This window comes from Lissotriton helveticus, chromosome 8, assembly GCF_964261635.1.
Source record: "Lissotriton helveticus chromosome 8, aLisHel1.1, whole genome shotgun sequence".
NCBI lineage: Eukaryota > Metazoa > Chordata > Amphibia > Caudata > Salamandridae > Lissotriton > Lissotriton helveticus.
In genome coordinates, this window is record NC_136069.1 from 61,265,999 (window position 1) to 61,289,914 (window position 23,916).

A 23,916-nucleotide genomic window follows, 5' to 3' on the forward strand; every position below is an offset into this window, starting at 1 on the left:
AATAGGGAAGCCATACTGTTCAGTGCTGCTCCCATGAGAGGCAGGAGAGAAAGGCTGTGTGGGGGTGTGGGGGGGGGTGGGGGTTGAGAAGGGATACTCCGAAGAGGACACGACCTGGGAGCTTCGTCCATGGGTGTCACCACAGCGGTCGCCATTGTGCTGTCTTTGCTGCACCTCACACTAGGCAGGCCAGTGGGGATAAGGAGAGACTGCCCCCCATGTATCTGACAGCTCACTTTCCTGAAAGAAGCGCTCACACTTAATGAAGTCAAGAGAGGGACTGAAGCTTAACTGTTGGTCGGCTTTAGCCACCCAAGTGTTCATCAAAACTGTTTGACGCATGGCCTCCTGGCTCTCCTCTCTGAGCTTGGGACCAGCGCATGTTTAATTGATGACTGAATGATAAATCAAGACACTCCAAAATGTTGCTGCTTGAAATTGCATGCCCTGATCCTGGCAGTGGGTTTTGCAGTGTTTTTTATAACAGGCATAGAGTTGCATGCCCTGGTCCTGGCAGCGGGTTTTACGGTGATTTTATAACAGGCAGAGAGTTGCATGCCCTGGCCCTGGCAGTGGGTTCTATAGTGCTTTAGATAACAGGCAGAGGGTTGCATGCCCTGGTTCTGGCAGTGGGTTTTCACAGTGTTTCTGGTAATAGGCAGAGAGAGAGAGAGAGTTCCTGGAAAATTATGGGTGCGGAAAGCGAAAAGGGGGTGCTACCCCCTCGAAAAGCGCTTCAACACCTCATCAGGGGTAGCAAGCGCTATATAAATGCAAAACCTTCCCTCTTCTATCCCTCCACTATCCTTTTTCAATCCAAATAACACACTCATTTGTCCACCACTCAAATTAATTTCATATCCCCCTAAAGTAATTCACCACTAATCCTTTTGGGGTTCCAGAGTATCGTGCTACTCGCTAAAAAGCACTTCGATGCCTCATCAGGGGTAGTAAGCATACATAAATACAATTACAATTGTATATATGTGGCACTTACTGCCATTGAGGTGCTTTACAGCGAGTAACACGCTTATCCTGAACCAAAGGTTAGTGGTTAATGCAGTGGAATTTTTGGTAATTGGTAATAGTCCTATTCTCGCAAAAAAAGGGAAAAATGCCTTTACTCTAGTTTCTCTGTGACAGGTTAAACTTAATTACCAGTTAGTTGTTATTGTTACTTGGGACTATGTGGTTCAGGCAAATGGCTGATGAGGTAAATAGCAAACATTTAGATTTTTTTATCATGCAATTATTTCTCCCTATTTATATACAGTTTTGCCCTTACGTCATATTTCAGTATTCCAGACTACACACTACTGACCTGTTGTTTTCATTGTGATTGCCCAGTGACCTGAAAACCGGTAGGAGTGCAGTTTGCACTTTGTAAGATAATATTTATTTTTAAAAAATGCTAGACCCACAGCTTGTCGAGGGAAAAAAGTCTGACCTATTGGCTCGAATAACACGCTAGAACGTGAGTACAACTTGCTCAGAATATCACTTGCGGACGTTAAAAGTATTAAAAAAAATAGTAAAAGACAAACGCAGCGAAATAAAAAGTGAAACATTGATTGCAAGGCTCAACACCTGCAGTATGGCGCCTGGGTGCCATCTGTCTGCAGAGATAATGTAGCATTCTAGTTCTTAAAGAGAACTTATTGCTGAGCTACGGTCTGTTCGTAAGTAACGCAACTAGCGCAGGATCATACCAGGGTTCTCCTGTTATCAAGTTACGATTCTTGCGTAAGGGACGCATTTCGCAGCTTTTTCCCGACCGAGACTGCGGATCTGTTACGGAGTAAGAGCAGCAGGTGGCGCAGTCCCCTGCTGTTTCATTGCTACGGTATGTGCGTAAAATACGCCGCTAACGCAGGTTTTTGTCCGGATGTCAGAGACTTTGCTACGCTGTGTGCGCAAGGAACACCAGTGGCGTAGCGTCTGTTGTCCTTGGTGTCGGCCCCCTCTCACTCTGAGCCATGCTGCAGGCCGCTGTCCGAGCCCTGGGGCCCCGGGTCCTGGTGGGGCCCTTCTGCGCCCTCGGGCCCCGGGGCCTGCACAGCACGCCCCGGAGCCCAGGCCCACGCGTGGCGGTTGTAAGTATCTGCCTGTCTCCACTCTGCCTCTTCTTCATCGAGCTGCCTCACAGCTCTCCCCACACTCTTTAGTACCCTTTTGACTTAAACTTTTTTCATTTTTTTCTTCTTTAGGGCTCGCCTGCTGTGCACATGTGCACAGCTGGAAGCTCTATAGGGGCTTATCCAGTGTTTATCCACCACTGGCGATTCCACTGGCGATTCCTTTGAGTGCATGTGCTTTTTAGGTCATTGCGCAAGCGCAAGCCCTAAAAAGCGCGTGCACAATGCCACCAGCCGCCTGCCTGCCTGCCTCGCATTACCACATCAAAGGCAGCCCTCCCAGCGCATTTGTCACCACCTAATTATTCACGGCCGCCCGGTCCTACTTTCAGTTTCACGGCCGGAGGCCGTGTCTCCTTTTAAAACCTGTTTAACTTGTTTTGCTTGTTGTTATTCCAGCCAGCATGTCACGGTGCCTCCTGTGTTTCCTTGTCCCCGATGCCTTTCCCTCTGTGCGCTTGTGTCCATTAATCCTATGCTTCCGGAAGCATCTGCCTATTTGTAATTGTGCCCTACACCTTAAAGCAGTCGCCGTCCTTCGTCCCCCCGCTGCTTGGGTCCCATGATCTCAGGTCGCCTTTCCTCTTTGTCCTTTTGTTTCCTTCTGCCTATGCGGACTGGCTCCCCTGCCCCACCCTCTGCTCCGATTGTTCCTATGCTGCTTCGCACCTGTGGACCCCACTTTACTTCCTGGTCTTTATAGCGCCTACTCTCCATGCTCCATGACCGCCATTCTCTGTTCCCCTCTGCTATGCTCCCTGGCTCATGTTTTTTTTTTTCTACTTATGTGCCTTATTCTTCTGGTCCGTGTACCCTTTGGACCCCCTGACGCTTTTACCCAAGTAGCACTACGTCACTTTTTGTCACAATTATCCATATTCTGTTTGCTTTTGAAGCCCTATAGCGCCTGGTCCTTGCCCCAAACCATTTTTCCCGCCGTGTGTCGCACTGTGCGCCCCCGAGGATGTCTGCACAGTGGCCGTCCTGGAGTGCCACTCTCTGCACACAGTGGCCTCATTAGCGCCTCGGAACTGGAGCCCCTCGTAGGGTTCGTTAGCAGCTCTGGTGCCCGTGCACACGGGCCCGGTAATTAGAGTGCCCCCGCCCCCGGGATTTCAACTGCACAGTGCACGGCTAATTGTATTCTGCCTGCAGCCACGCAGGCCTATTATAGATGCACAGCTCCCGCGAAGCCTGTATTTTGGGGAAACATGTTTGGTACATCAGGCTCCAAGTCTGGAAATGTGAGCATCCTTTATTTTGAGATATGGCCACAGCGTAGTGCAGAGCAGATGTGGCCATCGTCACTGCAAAGGTACACCAGTGCCCTCATTGCGAAGTATGCTCACATTTCGTTAACATGTGTTTACAGTGAATTGTGAAACTCATTGGAAGCTATGGCACACATCTCCCGCGCTGATCCGGCATCACATACCAGAGAAGGCCTTGCAGTGATCTGTGCGAACTCCATGAGTAGAACATGCTTCATTTAATTACACTGCGGTTTTGGCCGAATATGTGATGCAATGTGAGGCCCGGCACTAGCAGAAACGGCAGGCTGGTCACCCATGCCACAGCCCTTAAAGGGCAATCTCAGAAGCGGGCCTAGAAATGTATGAGGCAGGACAAATAGAATGATAGCAATGAAACTGCTGTAACTTTCAAGGAAGTGACATCATCTTTTGGCAATGTTCCATGAAACATCGCAAGGAATGTAGAACATTCTGGCTTAGTGTATTTTTCCACCAACTAATCTCACACACACACAAATACACATGCTCTCTCTCCCCTCATTTTGGGATTTAAACAAAGAAATAGTTTGGCCTGTTTTTTTGCAGTTTTATGTAAAGCAAATTCGACCCGAAGGTATTCGAGCGCTTCACACAAGCACCAGTTACATGACACAAGGACACATCCTTTTGTTTGAGGCTCGGGCAGTTTAGTGATTTGCCCACAATCAGATGATGATGAGCCGACGCCGAAACTCGAACAGGGTCTCCCAGTTCCAAATTCGGTAGATCTGGCCTTTAACCAATGCTCACATCCTTGCCCCTTGTTCCCTTAATTGTCACAGAACTGTTTGTACGACTTTAAATAGTTTCACTCTCGATTTGCTTTTTATTTGTGTATTTGGAAACGAGATTTGCTCATAGGTTACTCCGGATAATGTGGCTTTTTCTAAGAATGTATTTTCATCTTTCTACAGAACTATCAATTGAGGAATTTGAGCGTGTGAAAGAGTGTAATTAACTCTGCCACACACACACATAACCAAACACACACAACCACAAACACACAACCCCACACACACAACCCCCCCCACACACAAACCCGCATGCACACACACACACCCACACACAACGTCCCCATACACACAACCCCCCCACACACAACCCCCCACACACACACAACCACAGACACACACAATCCCACACAACTCCACTCACACACACAACCCCCCCCCACACACAACGCCACACACACACAACTCCACACACAACCCCCCCCACACACACCCCCACACACACAACCCCACCAAACACACAAACCCCCACATGCACAACCCCACACACACACAACCACACACACAGACACAACCCCACACACAACCCCCCACACACAACCCCATACACAACCCCACACACACAACACCCCCACACACACAAACCCCCCAAACACAACCCCACACACAAACCCCCCACACACACAACCCCAGACACACACACAACCCCACACAACTCTACACACACACACACACAACCCCACACACAACCCCACACACAACCCCCCACACACACAACGCCCCACACACACACCCCCACACACACAACACCACACACACACACACCCCCCACACATACAACCACACACACACAAACCACACACACACAACCACAAGCACACACACAAGCAAGCACACAACCACACTCAACCACACAACCACACACACAACCCCACAACCACACACAAAACCCCACAACCACACACACAACCCCAAACACTACACACACACAACCCCAAACACACCACACACACAACCACACACACAACCACACACAACCACAACCACACACACATCTATCTATCTATCTATCTATCTATCTATCTGTCTATCTATCTATCTATCGCCCTCACTCTATCTATCGCCCTCACTCTATCTTATCTATCCATCTACCTATCTATCTATCGCCCTCACCCTATCTATCGTCCTCACTCTATCTGTCTATCTATCTGTCTATCTATCTATCTCCCTCATTTTATCTTTCTATCTGTCTATCTATCTATCTATCTATCTATCTATCTATCTATCTATCTATCTATCTATCTGTCTATCTATCTATCTATCTATCTATCTATCTATCTATCTATCTATCTATCTATCTATCTCTCTATCTACCGCCCTCACTCTATCTGTCTATCGCCCTCACTCTATCTAACTATTGCACTCACTCTATCTATCTATCTATCTGTCTATCACCCTCTATCTATCTATCTATCTGTCTATCGCCCTCTATCTATCTATCTATCTATCTATCTATCTATCTATCTATCTATCTATCTATCTATCTATCTATCGCCCTCACTCTATCTAGCTAGCTATCACCCTCACTCTATCTATCTATCTATCCATCTATCTATCTATCTATCACCCTAACTCTATCTATCGTTCTCACTCTATCTGTCTATCTATCGCCCTCACTCTATCTATCGCCCTCGCTCTATCTATCTATCGATTTATCTATCGCTATCTATCTATCTATCTATCTATCGCCCTCACTCTATCTATCTATTTATCTATCACCCTCACTCTATCTATCTATTTATCTATCACCCTCACTCTATCTATCTATCGCCCTCACTCTCTATCTATGTATCTATAGCCCTCACTATCTATCTATCGCCCTTACTCTATCTCTCTATCGCCCTCACTCTATCTCTCTATCTATCTATCGCCCTCACTCTAGCTATCTATTGCCCTCACTCTATCTATCGCTCTTACTCTATCTCACTAGCTATCTATCTATCGCCTCACTATATCTATCTATCGCCCTCACTCTATTTATCTATCTATCTATCGCCCTCACTCTATCTATCGCCCTCACTCTATCGCCCTCACTCACTCTATCTGTCTATCTATCGCACTCACTCTATCTATCGCCATCACTCTATCTATCGATCGCCCTCACTCTATTTATCTGTATATCTATCTATCGCCCTCACTCTATCTATCGCATCACCACAGAATCACTCAGCACCACCACAGCATCACTCAGGGGCACCACAACATCACTATGCGTTACCTCAGCATCACTCGTTGCCACCACAACATCACTCAGCGCCACCGCAGCATCAATCTGTGCAACCATTCAACAACAACTAGTTCAAATATGTTCTCTCAATGTTTCAAGCTTTATTACAAATGTCACAAAAAGATGTTAATATTTCACTTCTGTTCTTGGATTTTCGTCACAATAAAATACACTGAACATAATCTTCACAAAAGTTATTTACAAAAGTTTAAGCTATTGCCATTATATATTACAATAACTTTTATTTAAGAATAAAATAAAATAAAAGCCATTGTTATTTGTAATATCATTACATCTAAGTCACGTAAATACAACACATATTGCATTACAAATGCTATAGGTGTCACATTTGCGAAAGTTATAACTATTGGCATTGTACATGACAAAGCTATTAATTTTGCTATTTTCAAAACCAACACATAAATAAAAAATGTGTCATTTACAATACCAATAGCTCAAACTTTACTAATGCGAGACCTATTGCATTGCAAATGCTTGTTGCTACTTCCTCTCCTCTTTACTTTCCATTTACCAAACCCACTTTTTTTCTCAGTTTCACTTTCCCCAATACCATGGGGTTCCCTGTGACTCGTTTGCTCTCTGTGTGTGTTTTTTTCTCCTTTCCTCCTGCCCCTCTTTTATTTGTTTCTTTTTCTCTTTTTACCTAATTCTCTGTATCATTTTGCTGCCTTGCTTTTTGTCTTGAATTTCATTCCACTTTACCTTCTTTTCCCATTATTGTAACGCATGTTCCACCTCTTACCCCACTGACTCCCTTTCTTTTACACCCTCATCATCAGAAACCTCTCACATACCCCAGCCCTGGACCTCTGCTCTTCACTGTACTGTACATAGCCTAGACACATATAACAATTATAAAAGTTTTCATATAGTGATTCCTGTCATACTTCTTCCATTTGTAAATGCAGCAAATAACAGGTGTCACTGTTACCCACTTTAATAGTACACTACACAAGAGCTGCACTAAACATATATTTATTGCACAAGATGTATGTGTTCACTCAAATTCCTGTAACCCACAACCTGTAGAATATTGACTAAAGAACACCGACCCCCTGACTGCACACCTCCCTGCAGAAATTATATAACATTAAATGTACTTGAGTCAGATCCATACATCTTCATGACATCAAGGGGTAAAGTGTATGGCGCCTGACCGGTAACCACAGAGAGGTATACTTTGTGCAGTGAGATAGCTTGGAGAAACTGAATTGCTGCTTTCCTGGGGATTGTACGCCCTGTGGCATTGTCATTAATACCGACACCATGGTACTTGTTATGCGTGGCAGGGATCATACCACCACAGCAACCCCTTTGGACTGATCTGCACACAATAAATACATATAATTTTTATATTCTGCAACCTCCTCTATTAATTATGAATTTGATCACAGTTCCTGTGAACTGGATATCAGAAATGATAGGTGTAATCTTGCTCAGCTCCAGGGCCTCTTAAATTGAAGTGGCACATTGAGTCGTAATAGGAAGATTTTGCTCTCTCCATCAAAAGAGATCAGATGACTCTTTGGACTGATGTTCCAAAAATGAGCAAAGGTACCAACCCAGGTGATATTCTTACTCACAGAATGCTCATTGAGTACTACACCAAGAGAATCACTACTTCCGTCCATAGCTGTGGGTCAAGAGAGGACAGCTTAGGTATGTGCATATCAATCATAGCCCTCTGAAGTATTCTGTGTTTACAATGTGTAATATTGTTATTGTATATTTTTGAATTCCTGCAAACCCCTTCATGTAGCCTCAGAGCATTTTAGATCATTGAAAGAGTATCGACAGGAAGTTACCTACATTGACCTAGGTAGGGCTACAGGTCACTAAATATATAGTTGTATATCACACTATCTATTCATAGGCAAATATTGTCTCTCAGAAATCTGGTTTCGTAAATATCACTACCAAAAATATCGTCCCATTCAGTGTGGATTTTGTATTATTAACTTCAGATGATAGTTTGATGGTGATGCATTTGTGCCATACTAAATACATAGCTCTGTGGGACAGGGGGAACAACAGCAAAACAAAGAGCAGCATACCGCCTCAAGGCTTGAACCAACAAAGTCTGCCCCGTTATCTGGTTTACTGAGACTGATCCTCCATGTTCTTAAAGATATCTCCCCTTTCTCGTCACATTTAAAATAAGATCCATTAGTGTGATGAAAAGCATCGAAGGAGAGTGACGAGATTATGTCAAGAATACCCAATTCGTGTAAACGTGTAGTAACAGTGAATGTTCTAAAGGGTCCCCTTGTGAAAAGTAAATAGCATATCTGCTCATCCAAACTTACAACATCCACAATCATCAGTAATAGGGGTCTCAGAACGTCCCTTGATTTGATGGCATCTGGTTTTGTTGTAAAACAAATTGTGGCATCAATCACATGGAGATAGGGAGCCTCCTCCATCTTACCACTTTTCTATGAATATCTTTCGAATAAGGGAAATAGTTGGCAATGTGTTTGGAGCAACATAAGTTTTAATGAACATATTTTAACCAAATTGAGTTACCTACCGACCTCACTTAAGCTCTGCAGTTTATTGTAAGCCACTCTGTAGCAGGTGGGTAGTTTTACCTAAGATGCAGTTTCAGAGTGATTAAATGCAGGCAGGGATACGCTAGAGAAAGCTGGATGCAGCAGTAAACAAGCATTGTCAAAGGCAATCGATCTTGCGTATGTGAGAGTTTATGACTTTGCCAATGTCTTTTAGCCATGTTGTAGAAAAGCGTGGCTAAAAGTTATGTAAAAAAAAAACTAAGCTAAGACACAGAAAGATTTTTTTAAAGGTGCTATGACGCGGCCAGTGCTGGCCGCGTCATAGCCCATTTGTTCTACTGATAGTTGGGAGTGGAGAGCAACACAGACAACAGAAGGGCTAAGAGGGATCATGGACAATATGAGGGAAGGGGGGTGAGAGGGAAGAAGCAACAGGAGGTTTAAGAGGCAACGGGGTGGGGGAATGGAAGGGAATAAGCTGCAACCATGACTGCACTAGCTAGGAAGAAGAATAGTACCCCAATCAAAGGGCCAGCAGTGGAAGGACCCTAAACAATATGAAGCAGCCAGTACTTGGTCCATGCTCCAGATGAAAGAAGAGGAAGTGAAGCTGACACACGCTGCCCAATCAGGAGACAGCAAATGAGAGTGACAATGAAGCACTTGAATGGTTAATAGTGATCAGGCTTCAAACCCCTTGTAGAAAACAGTATCTCTCCGAAGCAAGATGACATGTGCTGTGCATGCCCCTGTTACCACCTACGCACGGATAGAGGTGGTACGTTGCACTGTGCTAAGCAGGTTAGACTACTGCAACGCCCTTCTGCTGGAGTCTCCGAGCTATCTTTTGGATAGGCTTCAGAGACTTAAGTCTGCAGCTGCCAAACTGGCCTTAGGTTGGCCTCCGAGATCCTCTTCTGATATGGCTTTGGCGCAGCTACATTGGCTCCCAGTGAGGGAGAGGGTGACCTTTAAGTCCTTGTGTCTGACCTTCAAAGCCCTTCATGGGCTGGGCCCGGCTTGCCTTCAACGGATGTTTTCATGGTATGTACCGGCCCGTAATCTGCGCTCCTCCCTGTCCAGGGTGGTGGCTGTCCCTAGGTTTAAAAGATCTAGAGCTGGAGGCAGATCATTTAGGGTGGCTGCGGCTAAGCTGTGGAATTCTTTGCCCATGGAACTTAGGCAGATTGATTACCTGCCTGCTTTTAGAAGGCAGCTACAAACTTGGCTTTTTCCACGCTTGCCTTAATCTTCAGCCGTCTCCAACTGCCCTTCCTCTCTGCTTTTGCTACTGCCAGCGCCAAGATGCCTCTTGAGGTGATAGCGCGCTCTACAAGTACAATAAATAATAATAAATAATGCCCTGTCGCAGGCAAGACCTAACTAAGTATGGCCTAAAAGAGCAACAGTTTCCTGACACTAAGAAAATTGAGGCACAGGTTAATTCCATAAAAATGTCAGATTTAGTAGCTCTCACCTCTGCAAAAGAAGGGACTGGATTTCTAGAACACAGGTATGTTGATCAGTGCATAATACGTGCAGGTTAGGACGGTGCTGGCATCCAAGTTAGTAGACATTGGCATTGGTGGCACTCACCTCCAAGATCAGTTTCCAACAAGAGCACTCATTTTTAAATACCAGCCTCCCTGGAAATAATCAATCGCACAGTAAGGCACCATATTGAGGTTCCATGTGCACCACACAAGTGATTTAAAAGTGGTTGCACGGGCAGAGAATGATACGTAACTTTTGACCTCCCAGCACTTTATTTAACATTTTCCAACTATTAATATTCCCCAAGTCTTTTCACTGGTGGGAAATGTGAGCTAGTGAGAAGGAAGGATGCAGAATCAAGGAAACTTGGTTTAGTTTCAGAGTTTAAGAGCATCTAGGAAAAGAAAGACTAGAAGGCCAGCTAGCTTATCGGGGCTCAATTTTAAGACAAATTATCTTTGAGAGGAGGTTAATGTATTGAGTTTTTCGACATTTGCTATTGTAGGATGAAGCAGGGCATGGCAAAATTTTCAACTTTAGGTAAACGTAAATTCCCATTCCTCCAGTTATGTCTTACACTTGCACATATATGACAAAATGACATTCGCAGTTATCATTTGTTTTTCCGGTTTTAAAAGAGTGTTTGTTATTTTTGCACCATATTCCTACCACATGCTCTCATTTTTAAACATAAGGATGACAAATCAATTCCAACTCAGTTCAGAAAGCGAACCGGCAAATTAGTTACAACGCGTAATAGCAGCCCATTTGCAGCTAAAAAACAAATTTTACCCAGTTAAACACTGTACTCCCAGGCAGACAGATGGGTGATTACCACTTGGAAGGGGTTGTGGCGAGGGGCAGGAATAGGCCTTTTATCGTCCTTGTTGTTCCCGAGGATGCAAAAGATGACACTTCCAAACATTTCAGGACAGACAATTCTTAGGGTAAGAACATGTTATTTATAAGAAACTGTAACAGGCCCTCGCAACCAGGGTTGACTTTGAACTCGAAAAGGCAAATATGATAATACATTAATCTGTAGCAAGAATATTACTATACAGCCTCAAATATTTTATTTGCTAGGCTCCCACTTCCATCACCCATCCAGTGCCATATGTCCGGAGTAGGAGTTTGATGAACACCATGCGGGCCGAAAGAAAGAGGCCTGTTTGCAATGGACTCTGGGCAACAATAAATCTTTCTGGCAGTAATTTAACGAGGGATTATTTCAAATTTGAATCTTTAGCTCAACATAGCACATGGATGAATTGGGACCGTAAACACGGCGTGCAAAACAGGTGCAGGCACGGTGTGTTTTAGACATAGGATTATAAAGTAGTGTATTATAAAATAAGGGCGGAAAAAAGAGCTGGTCGCTTCATAATGCTTTTTCACCCCTATGGCGGGTGGGCAACATGGACAGCAGTTCAAGGGGCATGAGGAACAGGAGGCAGGGTGGTAATTGGCAACGGGAAGGTTAGAAAACAAAAAGCGCTATGTTGGGTGCAGCCAGTGCTGGCCACGTCATAGTGCCTTTTAGGTCTTGCAGTGGGAGATGGAAGAAACAACATGAGGCTAAAAAGAATTTAAAAACTCGATCAGCAATAAAGCTGAAGCAATCTGTACATCTTCCATGCATTTTTGGGAAGAAGAGGTTGTGATGATGGTGAATGCTGACCAATTACAAGGCAGCAAATAAGAATGACAAAGAAGCCAACAAATGGTAAGCAATGGGTGAGCTGCAAGCCCCTTGTCTTACTTAATATGCCTCACAAGTGAGGGCACTTGCCCAGGAGGCACATGTGCTGTTGCAGGCGATTCAAAAAATGATGTTTCAGTGAGGTAGTTGGAGTTGTAAGTTCATGCAGAATCACCAGGTCGTATCTGGGGTAAAGATGTGCTGTTGCAAGTTCCCTAGGGAGGAGCCTTGTACCTGCAGAGTTCTGCTTCTAAAACATTTGTGTCATGGTGAGTGGATATTGAGTCTGTTTTAGACAGCCAGTCACAGCTATCAGGCCTAGTTATGTGGTCTGATGAATTAGTGGTGTAAATAGTTTTGCATGCCTTTAAAGTCTAAACAGGATTTTGAGAGGAGAGAAAGAAACGAGTGCTGGCCAGGTAACTGAAGGATCTCTAAAGACCACAAGTCATGGAGTCAAAACAAGGTTAACACACCCGATTTGGGTGGTAAAGAAAGCCCTCACACACCGACCTAGTCAGTGTCATGCTTCATCATCGGGCCCCACCAAAGAGGCCGAGTGCCTCTTTGGTGTGCTACGACGCCAGAAAGACTGCGGAGCTGGTTGTGTGTGGAGAGGGCGTGCTCTAGAATACAGTGAAGTTTTAAAAGTGCCTTAAAAAGGGTATCAAAAACAAATTTTAATGAGTGATCCCTAAGGCACAAAACAAAGAGTATTAAGTGTCTGTACTTAGTTGCCAAGGTTCAGGGTTGGTTAAATACAGGATATACTCAAATCAATCTTAGTCAACATGTTTCTGCCATAAGGGTGGTTTTTATTTACCAAGGCATTCGTCCGGACTAAACCCCGGCGGTATGGGCTCTCTAATCACCCACCCTAACCTGGGGACGTGAAAGTGAAAATTATAAAGGTGAAAAAAGTGCTTAAAAATGTGGGAAGAGTGATTTACTCATTCCAAAAATACTCCATAAATTTTGGAGTGTCACAGCACCTGTAAAGTGAAGAACATAGACAAACAGAAGACAAACATAAACATTATTAATATGAGCCTTTCTGAATTTTCATAGTGCTCCATGATATGTGGCTCAAGTGGTGTTCCCAAAGTAAACAACGATTTTAAGCACAATCCAGATAGCCCCTAGAGGATGATAGCAAATAACTCTGGGAAGTGACGTGCTAGAGGTGTACTATTTACAAAAAACGATTTATAATGGGGGGATTTAAAAACACAAATGCGTGTACTCCTTATGAAGGGATCAATGGACCTCAAAGGTCTGTGCCCCTCAAGTTGGTATATAAAGGTAGAGCTCTCACTTTAAAATGGGGCGCTACTAGCACCATGGGTCTCGGGAGGGGATCGGAGCGACCTGGCACATCCTAGAAGAAAAAGAAGTACAGTTGCAACAGCCTGTGCACGAGTGGACACTTAGCTCTATATGCAGAAGAATCAGCGACCTCGATTGCAGCGTCTACTCACGCCCTCAGTGCTCTCGACCCGCTGCAAACCTGGTTGTGGCCTCAAAACCGGACCCCGTGGATGGAAAGCCGAGGCCGGTAACCTGGTTCTTAAAGGGATCAGTCGCGTGTGCGACCTGTTTCCGGGTGGGCGTGTCCCGCCGCAAACGAGGCTAGGGACGCACCCGCCCACCCCGGAAGGCTCGGTCTCAGTTGAAAACGAGGCTTGGTTGCCGTCATTGTCTTTCGGACAGGGTCCATCGATATTATAATGATGAATGGACGATACTAATGGAACTGATTATATTGCCGCGCTTGTGCCAAATGTGGAAAATACAAAAGCGCTAATTTATTATTTGAAGTTATTTTTAATTTTTGAATGTTAAAATTCGCTCCATTAATCTTTGGGCAGTAGTACAAATGAACCTGTCATGTCAGGAAGGCTAAGAGCTCGACCTGGGAGCAGACTACCAGGCTCAAAGTGTCAGAACGGCACTGATTCGGTATAGGACCAGGCTCCGAGTGTCAGAACTGCACTGATTCGGTATAGGTAGCTGTGGGGTGAGAGGGTCAGAGTATCAGGTAATGCAATCGCAGGTTCAATACAGGTAAACAATGCCCAGCACTGCTTAGGGTAGTTGATCAGAAGTAGTGATATCACTGTGGGCAGTATTCTCAAGATAGTATTGAGCTCCAAGGGATGTCATCATTCAGCCCATTTACATTGGTGCCCAAACGATACACCCAACGTTGCTCTTTTTCAAAAAGTCTGCTGGTTATGTTGGTTGAACCACTCACCACTTCGATTACCGTCCACCTCATATCATTCGGAGTGTGGTTTCTGTCCAAAAAGTGGCGGCTCAATTTCGTGGTCAGTTTTTTTTATCTGACATTGCTCCGATGCTCGCAGATACGTTGTTTTATTTTACGCGTTGTCATACCAACATAGCGTTGTTGGCAGGGACACGTAATCAGGTACACCACATTCATGGTGTTACAATTTGTATGCTCTCTTTGGGTCCATATTTTTCCAGCTTCAAGCGATAGAGTTTTGGTAGCTTCGGTCAGGTGGCAAACACTACAGTTAGAGCACGGGTAATGCCCTACAACTTTGGGCATACCCCAAGCACCTGTGATTGTAGGTGTAGATTCGGGGGGTTTTCCCTTGGGACGAGTGTGCACCAAGGCATCTCTTAGGCTCCGTCCTTTTTTAAAAGAGAATAGAGGTTTCTCCCAATTTTCTTTGTAGGAGGTCAGTATGTTCCAATGCTTGTTGATGGATTTTTTCATCATATTGGAGAGGCTGCTGTACGTGGTAACACACGTGAGGGGTATTGATTCAGGGTTGGTGACTTTGTCCTCTAGCAGGGCCTCTCTTGGTTGATTCCTCGCTCTTTTGAAGCCTTTGGTCAGGATAGGTGCTGGATAGCCTCTGTCTTTCAATTTTCCAGTAAGACTTAGGGACTGTTCTTTGAAGTCCGAAAGGGAGGTGCAGTTGCGCCTCAGTCTGAGATATTGCCCGTAGGGGAGGTTCTCCTTCAGCGGGCGGGGATGGAAGCTGCTGAACTCCAGGAGGTTGTTTTTAGCAGTGGGCTTATGATGGGTCTTAGTCCTGAGACCAGCTCCTTGCACCGAAATTACAACATCGAGGAAGACTATCTCCGATCTGCTCTTGGTATTTGTAAACCGCAGATTGCGGTCTAGAGTGTTGATCCAAACTAGGAAGAGTTCAAGATCGGTGTCACTCCCAGTCCATAGTAGTAGGATGTCATCTATGTAGCACTTCCACAGGAGCATTGATGACGAAAAAGATTGGGAGGTCGGTAGGATGTATTTTGCCTCAAAATCAGCTACATAAAGCCCCGCCACGCTTGGAGCAAAAATGCTGCCCATGGAGGTACCCGAGCACTGGAGATAAAGCCTGTCTTTAAAAGAAAAAAAGTTTTCTTTTAGGGCAATCGTGGCAGACTCGATGACGAAGGCTTTGGGTGTTTGATGATCCCATTCGATGGAGTCTAAGGATTCTGCCAGGACTCTAATCGTGTCGTCCTGAGGGATACTCGTATACAGACTTTCAACGTCCAGATTAACAAGAGTGACTGAGTTTTCAGGAAAGGTTACATCCGATAATAGGCGTAAGAGGCTTTTAGTATCCTTGAGGTAAGTTGGGGTGGACTGTACCAAAGGTTTCAGAAAATAGTCACAAAATTGGGATAGGGGCTCAAGGAGAGATCCTATCCCCGAGACAATGGGACGGCCTGGTGGTGGCAGTCTGTTTTTGTGCATTTTCGGTAACGTGTAGAAATATGGTATAACACTGTTGGTGTTCCTCAGAAATGCAGCCTCGTTTTTGGACAAATGTCCTTCTTCCTCAGCCTGTTGGACAAGGGTCGTGATTCTACTAGCGAGGACTGCAGTGGGGTCTACTGTTAATGGGGTGTAGTTACGGGTGTCCCCAAGTAGTTGATTGCATGTTCTCTCATAGTCGACAGTGTCTTGGATGACGATGCCCCCGCCTTTGTCGGCCGGCTTGATGGTAATCGTACTGTCATTTTGTAGTTGTTGCAGTGCTTGATATTCAGCAGTGCTGAAGTTACCGAAAACTGTGGGGTCTTCACAGGACTCTAAGTCTTTGAATACAGCCTGCTCGAAGGTTGTGATTGCTGCAGGTGTAGTGTGTGGAGGGGGGGTGAAGGTTGAACATGGTCTCAAACCTGTATCACCGTTTCTTGTGGCCTCGTTTGGGTCATCCTTTCCTTCGAAAAAAGCTTTTAGTTTAAGTTTCCGAAAAAAAACGGCAAGTTCACAGTGAAGCTTGAACTTGTCAGGTCTGGCTTTGGGAACAAAACCCAAGCCTTTCTCAAGCACCTGGATTTCAGTAGATGTAAGTTCTTTGGTAGAGAGGTTGGTCACTAGGCTCACATCCCGCTCGTTCCTGGTTGTTGGTTGCTGCGAGTGTGATTCGCTACAGAGTCGTCCTCCTCCCAGCTTACTCGGTTGTTGCCTCTCCTCTTTCCTCTGCCTCTCCTGCCGCTCTCTAAAAAAGGCTGCCTGTATTGGTTCTGGAAATTAGGTGGGGGCATGAAACCTGGATTCCAGCCCATAAAAGGAAACTGAGGCTGCTGAAAAGCATAGGGATTGTGGCCCATCATCATTTGTGGCGGTTGCCATTGCTGGTGTTGACCTTGATTCCCTTGTCTGCCTCTTGAATTTCTATTTCCACGATTACCTCTTCCCTTTGCTTGTTTGAATGAGCTATTGCTCGATCCACTGCTGTTAGATGAATCATCATCAGAGTGGTCAGATTTGTTAGTATTTCGAGTAGGTGGGGTAAAAGTGGGAGCAGAATAGGGATACACCTTTTCAAAATCAAACTTTTTTTTGTCTTTTTGTAGTTTGGTTGCTTTCAACTGCATCAAATTGTCTTTGTACTCGTTGAGTTCTTTGTTGAGTTCATCCAACCGTTTTTTAAAACCAGTAATAGTAGCTCTAAAGTTTGTTTCAGTTTCCCTAATTTCCACCATTAGCGCTTCAGAAAGTCTAAGTGCTGTTTTGATTATTAGGACTAGCCAGTCGCGTGTGCAATGCCAGGCGATCATGGCCCAGTCTTTACGGAAGGTTGCATCATTAAGGAAGATGCGAGGGGCATTAGTGACTAGCAGACCTTTAGGTGCCGAGTTTGACACGAGATATTGTTTTAGGATGGTTCCATGAAGAATGGTGCGGATATGCTCTCTTTTCTTCTCTGTGAGATTTTCCCATTCAGTAGTGTTAGCTATTGCCTGTGATATTTGTGGATCTGCAAATATTGCCGTGTCCGACATCAGTTCCTCTATTTCTGATTCGGAATATGTCAGGCCCATGTTCGCCATGGTGGAGTAGTTAAAGTGAGGAGAAAGGAGTGTCAATTTAAAACCCGGCAACGAAGGGGATTTTCTTGCCAGTAGTAAAACCAACAACTCTCACAGCTGTGCGCTGCTATAATACTTGACAACAAAGGGAGAGGTAGGGAAAAGGAGACACTCTCTCAGTCCCCAATCAATTGCACCTAAGCAAGAAAAGAGAGGTCAGATCAATCTCTGGTCAATCTTTGAGAAATCTCTAAAGACCACAAGTCATGGAGTCAAAACAAGGTTAACACACACACTCGCAGCAACCAACAACCAGGAACGAGCGGGATGTGAGCCTAGTGACCAACCTCTCTACCAAAGAACTTACATCTACTGAAATCCAGGTGCTTGAGAAAGGCTTGGGTTTTGTTCCCAAAGCCAGACCTGACAAGTTCAAGCTTCACTGTGAACTTGCCGGTTTTTTTCGGAAACTTAAACTAAAAGCTTTTTTCGAAGGAAAGGATGACCCAAACGAGGCCACAAGAAACGGTGATACAGGTTTGAGACCATGTTCAACCTTCACCCCCCTCCACACACTACACCTGCAGCAATCGCAACCTTCGAGCAGGCTGTATTCAAAGACTTAGAGTCCTGTGAAAACCCCACAGTTTTCGGTAACTTCAGCACTGCTGAATATCAAGCACTGCAACAACTACAAAATGACAGTACGATTACCATCAAGCCGGCCGACAAAGGCGGGGGCATCGTCATCCAAGACACTGTCGACTATGAGAGAACATGCAATCAACTACTTGGGGACACCCGTAACTACACCCCATTAACAGTAGACCCCACTGCAGTCCTCGCTAGTAGAATCACGACCCTTGTCCAACAGGCTGAGGAAGAAGGACATTTGTCCAAAAACGAGGCTGCATTTCTGAGGAACACCAACAGTGTTATACCATATTTCTACACGTTACCGAAAATGCACAAAAACAGACTGCCACCACCAGGCCGTCCCATTGTCTCGGGGATAGGATCTCTCCTTGAGCCCCTATCCCAATTTTGTGACTATTTTCTGAAACCTTTGGTACAGTCCACCCCAACTTACCTCAAGGATACTAAAAGCCTCTTACGCCTATTATCGGATGTAACCTTTCCTGAAAACTCAGTCACTCTTGTTACTCTGGACGTTGAAAGTCTGTATACGAGTATCCCTCAGGACGACACGATTAGAGTCCTGGCAGAATCATTAGACTCCATCGAATGGGATCATCAAACACCCAAAGCCTTCGTCATCGAGTGTGCCACGATTGCCCTAAAAGAAAACTTTTTTTCTTTTAAAGACAGGCTTTATCTCCAGTGCTCGGGTACCTCCATGGGCAGCATTTTTGCTCCAAGCGTGGCGGGGCTTTATGTAGCTGATTTTGAGGCAAAATACATCCTACCGACCTCCCAATCTTTTTCGTCATCAATGCTCCTGTGGAAGCGCTACATAGATGACATCCTACTACTATGGACTGGGAGTGACACCGATCTTGAACTCTTCCTAGTTTGGATCAACACTCTAGACCGCAATCTGCGGTTTACAAATACCAAGAGCAGATCGGAGATAGTCTTCCTCGATGTTGTAATTTCGGTGCAAGGAGCTGGTCTCAGGACTAAGACCCATCATAAGCCCACTGCTAAAAACAACCTCCTGGAGTTCAGCAGCTTCCATCCCCGCCCACTGAAGGAGAACCTCCCCTATGGGCAATATCTCAGACTGAGGCGCAACTGCACCTCCCTTTCGGACTTCAAAGAACAGTCCCTAAGTCTTACTGGAAAATTGAAAGACAGAGGCTATCCAGCACCTATCCTGACCAAAGGCTTCAAAAGAGCGAAGAATCAACCAAGAGAGGCCCTGCTAGAGGACAAAGTCACAAACACTGAATCAATACCCCTCACGTGTGTTACCACGTACAGCAGCCTCTCCAATATGATGAAAAAATCCATCAACAAGCATTGGAACATACTGACCTCCTACAAAGAAAATTGGGAGAAACCTCTATTCTCTTTTAAAAAAGGACGGAGCCTAAGAGATGCCTTGGTGCACACTCGTCCCAAGGGAAAACCCCCCGAATCTACACCTACAATCACAGGTGCTTGGGGTATGCCCAAAGTTGTAGGGCATTACCCGTGCTCTAACTGTAGTGTTTGCCACCTGACCGAAGCTACCAAAACTCTATCGCTTGAAGCTGGAAAAATATGGACCCAAAGAGAGCATACAAATTGTAACACCATGAATGTGGTGTACCTGATTACGTGTCCCTGCCAACAACGCTATGTTGGTATGACAACGCGTAAAATAAAACAACGTATCTGCGAGCATCGGAGCAATGTCAGATGTAAAAAACTGACCACGAAATTGAGCCGCCACTTTTTGGACAGAAACCACACTCCGAATGATATGAGGTGGACGGTAATCGAAGTGGTGAGTGGTTCAACCAACATAACCAGCAGACTTTTTGAAAAAGAGCAACGTTGGGTGTATCGTTTGGGCACCAATGTAAATGGGCTGAATGATGACATCCCTTGGAGCTCAATACTATCTTGAGAATACTGCCCACAGTGATATCACTACTTCTGATCAACTACCCTAAGCAGTGCTGGGCATTGTTTACCTGTAATGAACCTGCAATTGCATTACCTGATACTCTGACCCTCTCACCCCACAGCTACCTATACCGAATCAGTGCAGTTCTGACACTCGGAGCCTGGTCCTATACCGAATCAGTGCCGTTCTGACACTTTGAGCCTGGTAGTCTGCTCCCAGGTCGAGCTCTTAGCCTTCCTGACATGACAGGTTTATTTGTACTACTGCCCAAAGATTAATGGAGCGAATTTTAACATTCAAAAATTAAAAATAACTTCAAATAATAAATTAGCGCTTTTGTATTTTCCACATTTGGCACAAGCGCGGCAATATAATCAGTTCCATTAGTATCGTCCATTCATCATTATAATATCGATGGACCCTGTCCGAAAGACAATGACGGCAACCAAGCCTCGTTTTCAACTGAGACCGAGCCTTCCGGGGTGGGCGGGTGCGTCCCTAGCCTCGTTTGCGGCGGGACACGCCCACCCGGAAACAGGTCGCACACGCGACTGATCCCTTTAAGAACCAGGTTACCGGCCCCGGCTTTCCATCCACGGCGTCTGGTTTTGAGGCCACAACCAGGTTTGCAGCGGGTCGAGAGCACTGAGGGCGTGAGTAGACGCTGCAATCGAGGTCGCTGATTCTTCTGCATATAGAGCTAAGTGTCCACTCGTGCACAGGCTGTTGCAACTGTACTTCTTTTTCTTCTAGGATGTGCCAGGTCGCTCCAATCCCCTCCCGAGACCCATGGTGCTAGTAGCGCCCCATTTTAAAGTGAGAGCTCTACCTTTATATACCAACTTGAGGGGCACAGACCTTTGAGGTCCATTGATCCCTTCATAAGGAGTACACGCATTTGTGTTTTTAAATCCCCCCATTATAAATCGTTTTTTGTAAATAGTACACCTCTAGCACGTCACTTCCCAGAGTTATTTGCTATCATCCTCTAGGGGCTATCTGGATGGTGCTTAAAATCGTTGTTTACTTTGGGAACACCACTTGAGCCACATATCATGGAGCACTATGAAAATTCAGAAAGGCTCATATTAATAATGTTTATGTTTGTCTTCTGTTTGTCTATGTTCTTCACTTTACAGGTGCTGTGACACTCCAAATTTTATGGAGTATTTTTGGAATGAGTAAATCACTCTTCCCACATTTTTAAGCACTTTTTTCACCTTTATAATTTTCACTTTCACGTCCCCAGGTTAGGGTGGGTGATTAGAGAGCCCATACCGCCGGGGTTTAGTCCTGACGAATGCCTTGGTAAATAAAAACCACCCTTATGGCTGAAACATGTTGACTAAGATTGATTTGAGTATATCCTGTATTTAACCAACCCTGAACCTTGGCAACTAAATACAGACACTTAATACTCTTTGTTTTGTGCCTTAGGGATCACTCATTAAAATTTGTTTTTGATACCCTTTTTAAGGCACTTTTAAAACTTCACTGTATTCTAGAGCACGCCCTCTCCACACACAACCAGCTCCGCAGTCTTTCTGGCGTCGTAGCACACCAAAGAGGCACTCGGCCTCTTTGGTGGGGCCCGATGATGAAGCATGACACTTACTAGGTCGGTGTGTGAGGGCTTTCTTTACCACCCAAATCGGGTGTGTTAACCTTGTTTTGACTCCATGACTTGTGGTCTTTAGAGATTTCTCAAAGATTGACCAGAGATTGATCTGACCTCTCTTTTCTTGCTTATGTGCAATTGATTGGGGACTGAGAGAGTGTCTCCTTTTCCCTACCTCTCCCTTTGTTGTCAAGTATTATAGCAGCGCACAGCTGTGAGAGTTTTTGGTTTTACTACTGGCAAGAAAATCCCCTTCGTTGCCGGGTTTTAAATTGACACTCCTTTCTCCTCACTTTAACTACTCCACCATGGCGAACATGGGCCTGACATATTCCGAATCAGAAATAGAGGAACTGATGTCGGACACGGCAATATTTGCAGATCCACAAATATCACAGGCAATAGCTAACACTACTGAATGGGAAAATCTCACAGAGAAGAAAAGAGAGCATATCCGCACCATTCTTCATGGAACCATCCTAAAACAATATCTCATGTCAAACTCGGCACCTAAAGGTCTGCTAGTCACTAATGCCCCTCGCATCTTCCTTAATGATGCAACCTTCCGTAAAGACTGGGCCATGATCGCCTGGCATTGCACACGCAACTGGCTAGTCCTAATAATCAAAACAGCACTTAGACTTTCTGAAGCGCTAATGGTGGAAATTAGGGAAACTGAAACAAACTTTAGAGCTACTATTACTGGTTTTAAAAACCGGTTGGATGAACTCAACAAAGAACTCAACGAGTACAAAGACAATTTGATGCAGTCGAAAGCAACCAAACTACAAAAAGACCAAAAAAAGTTTGATTTTGAAAAGGTGTATCCCTATTCTGCTCCCACTTTTACCCCACCTACTCGAAATACTAACAAATCTGACCACTCTGATGATGATTCATCTAACAGCAGTGAATCGAGCAATAGCTCATTCAAACAAGCAAAGGGAAGAGGTAATCGTGGAAATAGAAATTCAAGAGGCAGACAAGGGAATCAAGGTCAACACCAGCAATGGCAACCGCCACAAATGATGATGGGCCACAATCCCTATGCTTTTCAGCAGCCTCAGTTTCCTTTTATGGGCTGGAATCCAGGTTTCATGCCCCCACCTAATTTCCAGAACCAATACAGGCAGCCTTTTTTAGAGAGCGGCAGGAGAGGCAGAGGAAAGAGGAGAGGCAACAACCGAGTAAGCTGGGAGGAGGACGACTCTGTAGCGAATCACACTCGCAGCAACCAACAACCAGGAACGAGCGGGATGTGAGCCTAGTGACCAACCTCTCTACCAAAGAACTTACATCTACTGAAATCCAGGTGCTTATGAAAGGCTTGGGTTTTGTTCCCAAAGCCAGACCTGACAAGTTCAAGCTTCACTGTGAACTTGCCGGTTTTTTTCGGAAACTTAAACTAAAAGCTTTTTTCGAAGGAAAGGATGACCCAAACGAGGCCACAAGAAACGGTGATACAGGTTTGAGACCATGTTCAACCTTCACCCCCCCTCCACACACTACACCTGCAGCAATCACAACCTTCGAGCAGGCTGTATTCAAAGACTTAGAGTCCTGTGAAAACCCCACAGTTTTCGGTAACTTCAGCACTGCTGAATATCAAGCACTGCAACAACTACAAAATGACAGTACGATTACCATCAAGCCGGCCGACAAAGGCGGGGGCATCGTCATCCAAGACACTGTCGACTATGAGAGAACATGCAATCAACTACTTGGGGACACCCGTAACTACACCCCATTAACAGTAGACCCCACTGCAATCCTCGCTAGTAGAATCACGACCCTTGTCCAACAGGCTGAGGAAGAAGGACATTTGTCCAAAAACGAGGCTGCATTTCTGAGGAACACCAACAGTGTTATACCATATTTCTACACGTTACCGAAAATGCACAAAAACAGACTGCCACCACCAGGCCGTCCCATTGTCTCGGGGATAGGATCTCTCCTTGAGCCCCTATCCCAATTTTGTGACTATTTTCTGAAACCTTTGGTACAGTCCACCCCAACTTACCTCAAGGATACTAAAAGCCTCTTACGCCTATTATCGGATGTAACCTTTCCTGAAAACTCAGTCACTCTTGTTACTCTGGACGTTGAAAGTCTGTATACGAGTATCCCTCAGGACGACACGATTAGAGTCCTGGCAGAATCATTAGACTCCATCGAATGGGATCATCAAACACCCAAAGCCTTCGTCATCGAGTGTGCCACGATTGCCCTAAAAGAAAACTT

At 45.1% G+C, this 23,916-nt stretch overlaps 1 protein-coding gene across 1 annotated transcript in view; it reads left to right on the forward strand.

Annotated features, from left to right (window-relative positions):
- Nucleotides 1–1,909: 1,909 nt before the first annotated feature.
- LOC144772358 (glutamine amidotransferase-like class 1 domain-containing protein 3, mitochondrial) overlaps nucleotides 1,910–23,916 on the forward strand; it is a 92,528-nt gene continuing 70,521 nt past the window's right edge. Inside the window, exon 1 of the mRNA XM_078656622.1 lies at nucleotides 1,910–2,093. Within this exon, the coding sequence (XP_078512748.1) occupies nucleotides 1,977–2,093 (117 nt within the window). The 5' untranslated portion in view covers nucleotides 1,910–1,976. The remainder of the gene's footprint in view (nucleotides 2,094–23,916) is intronic.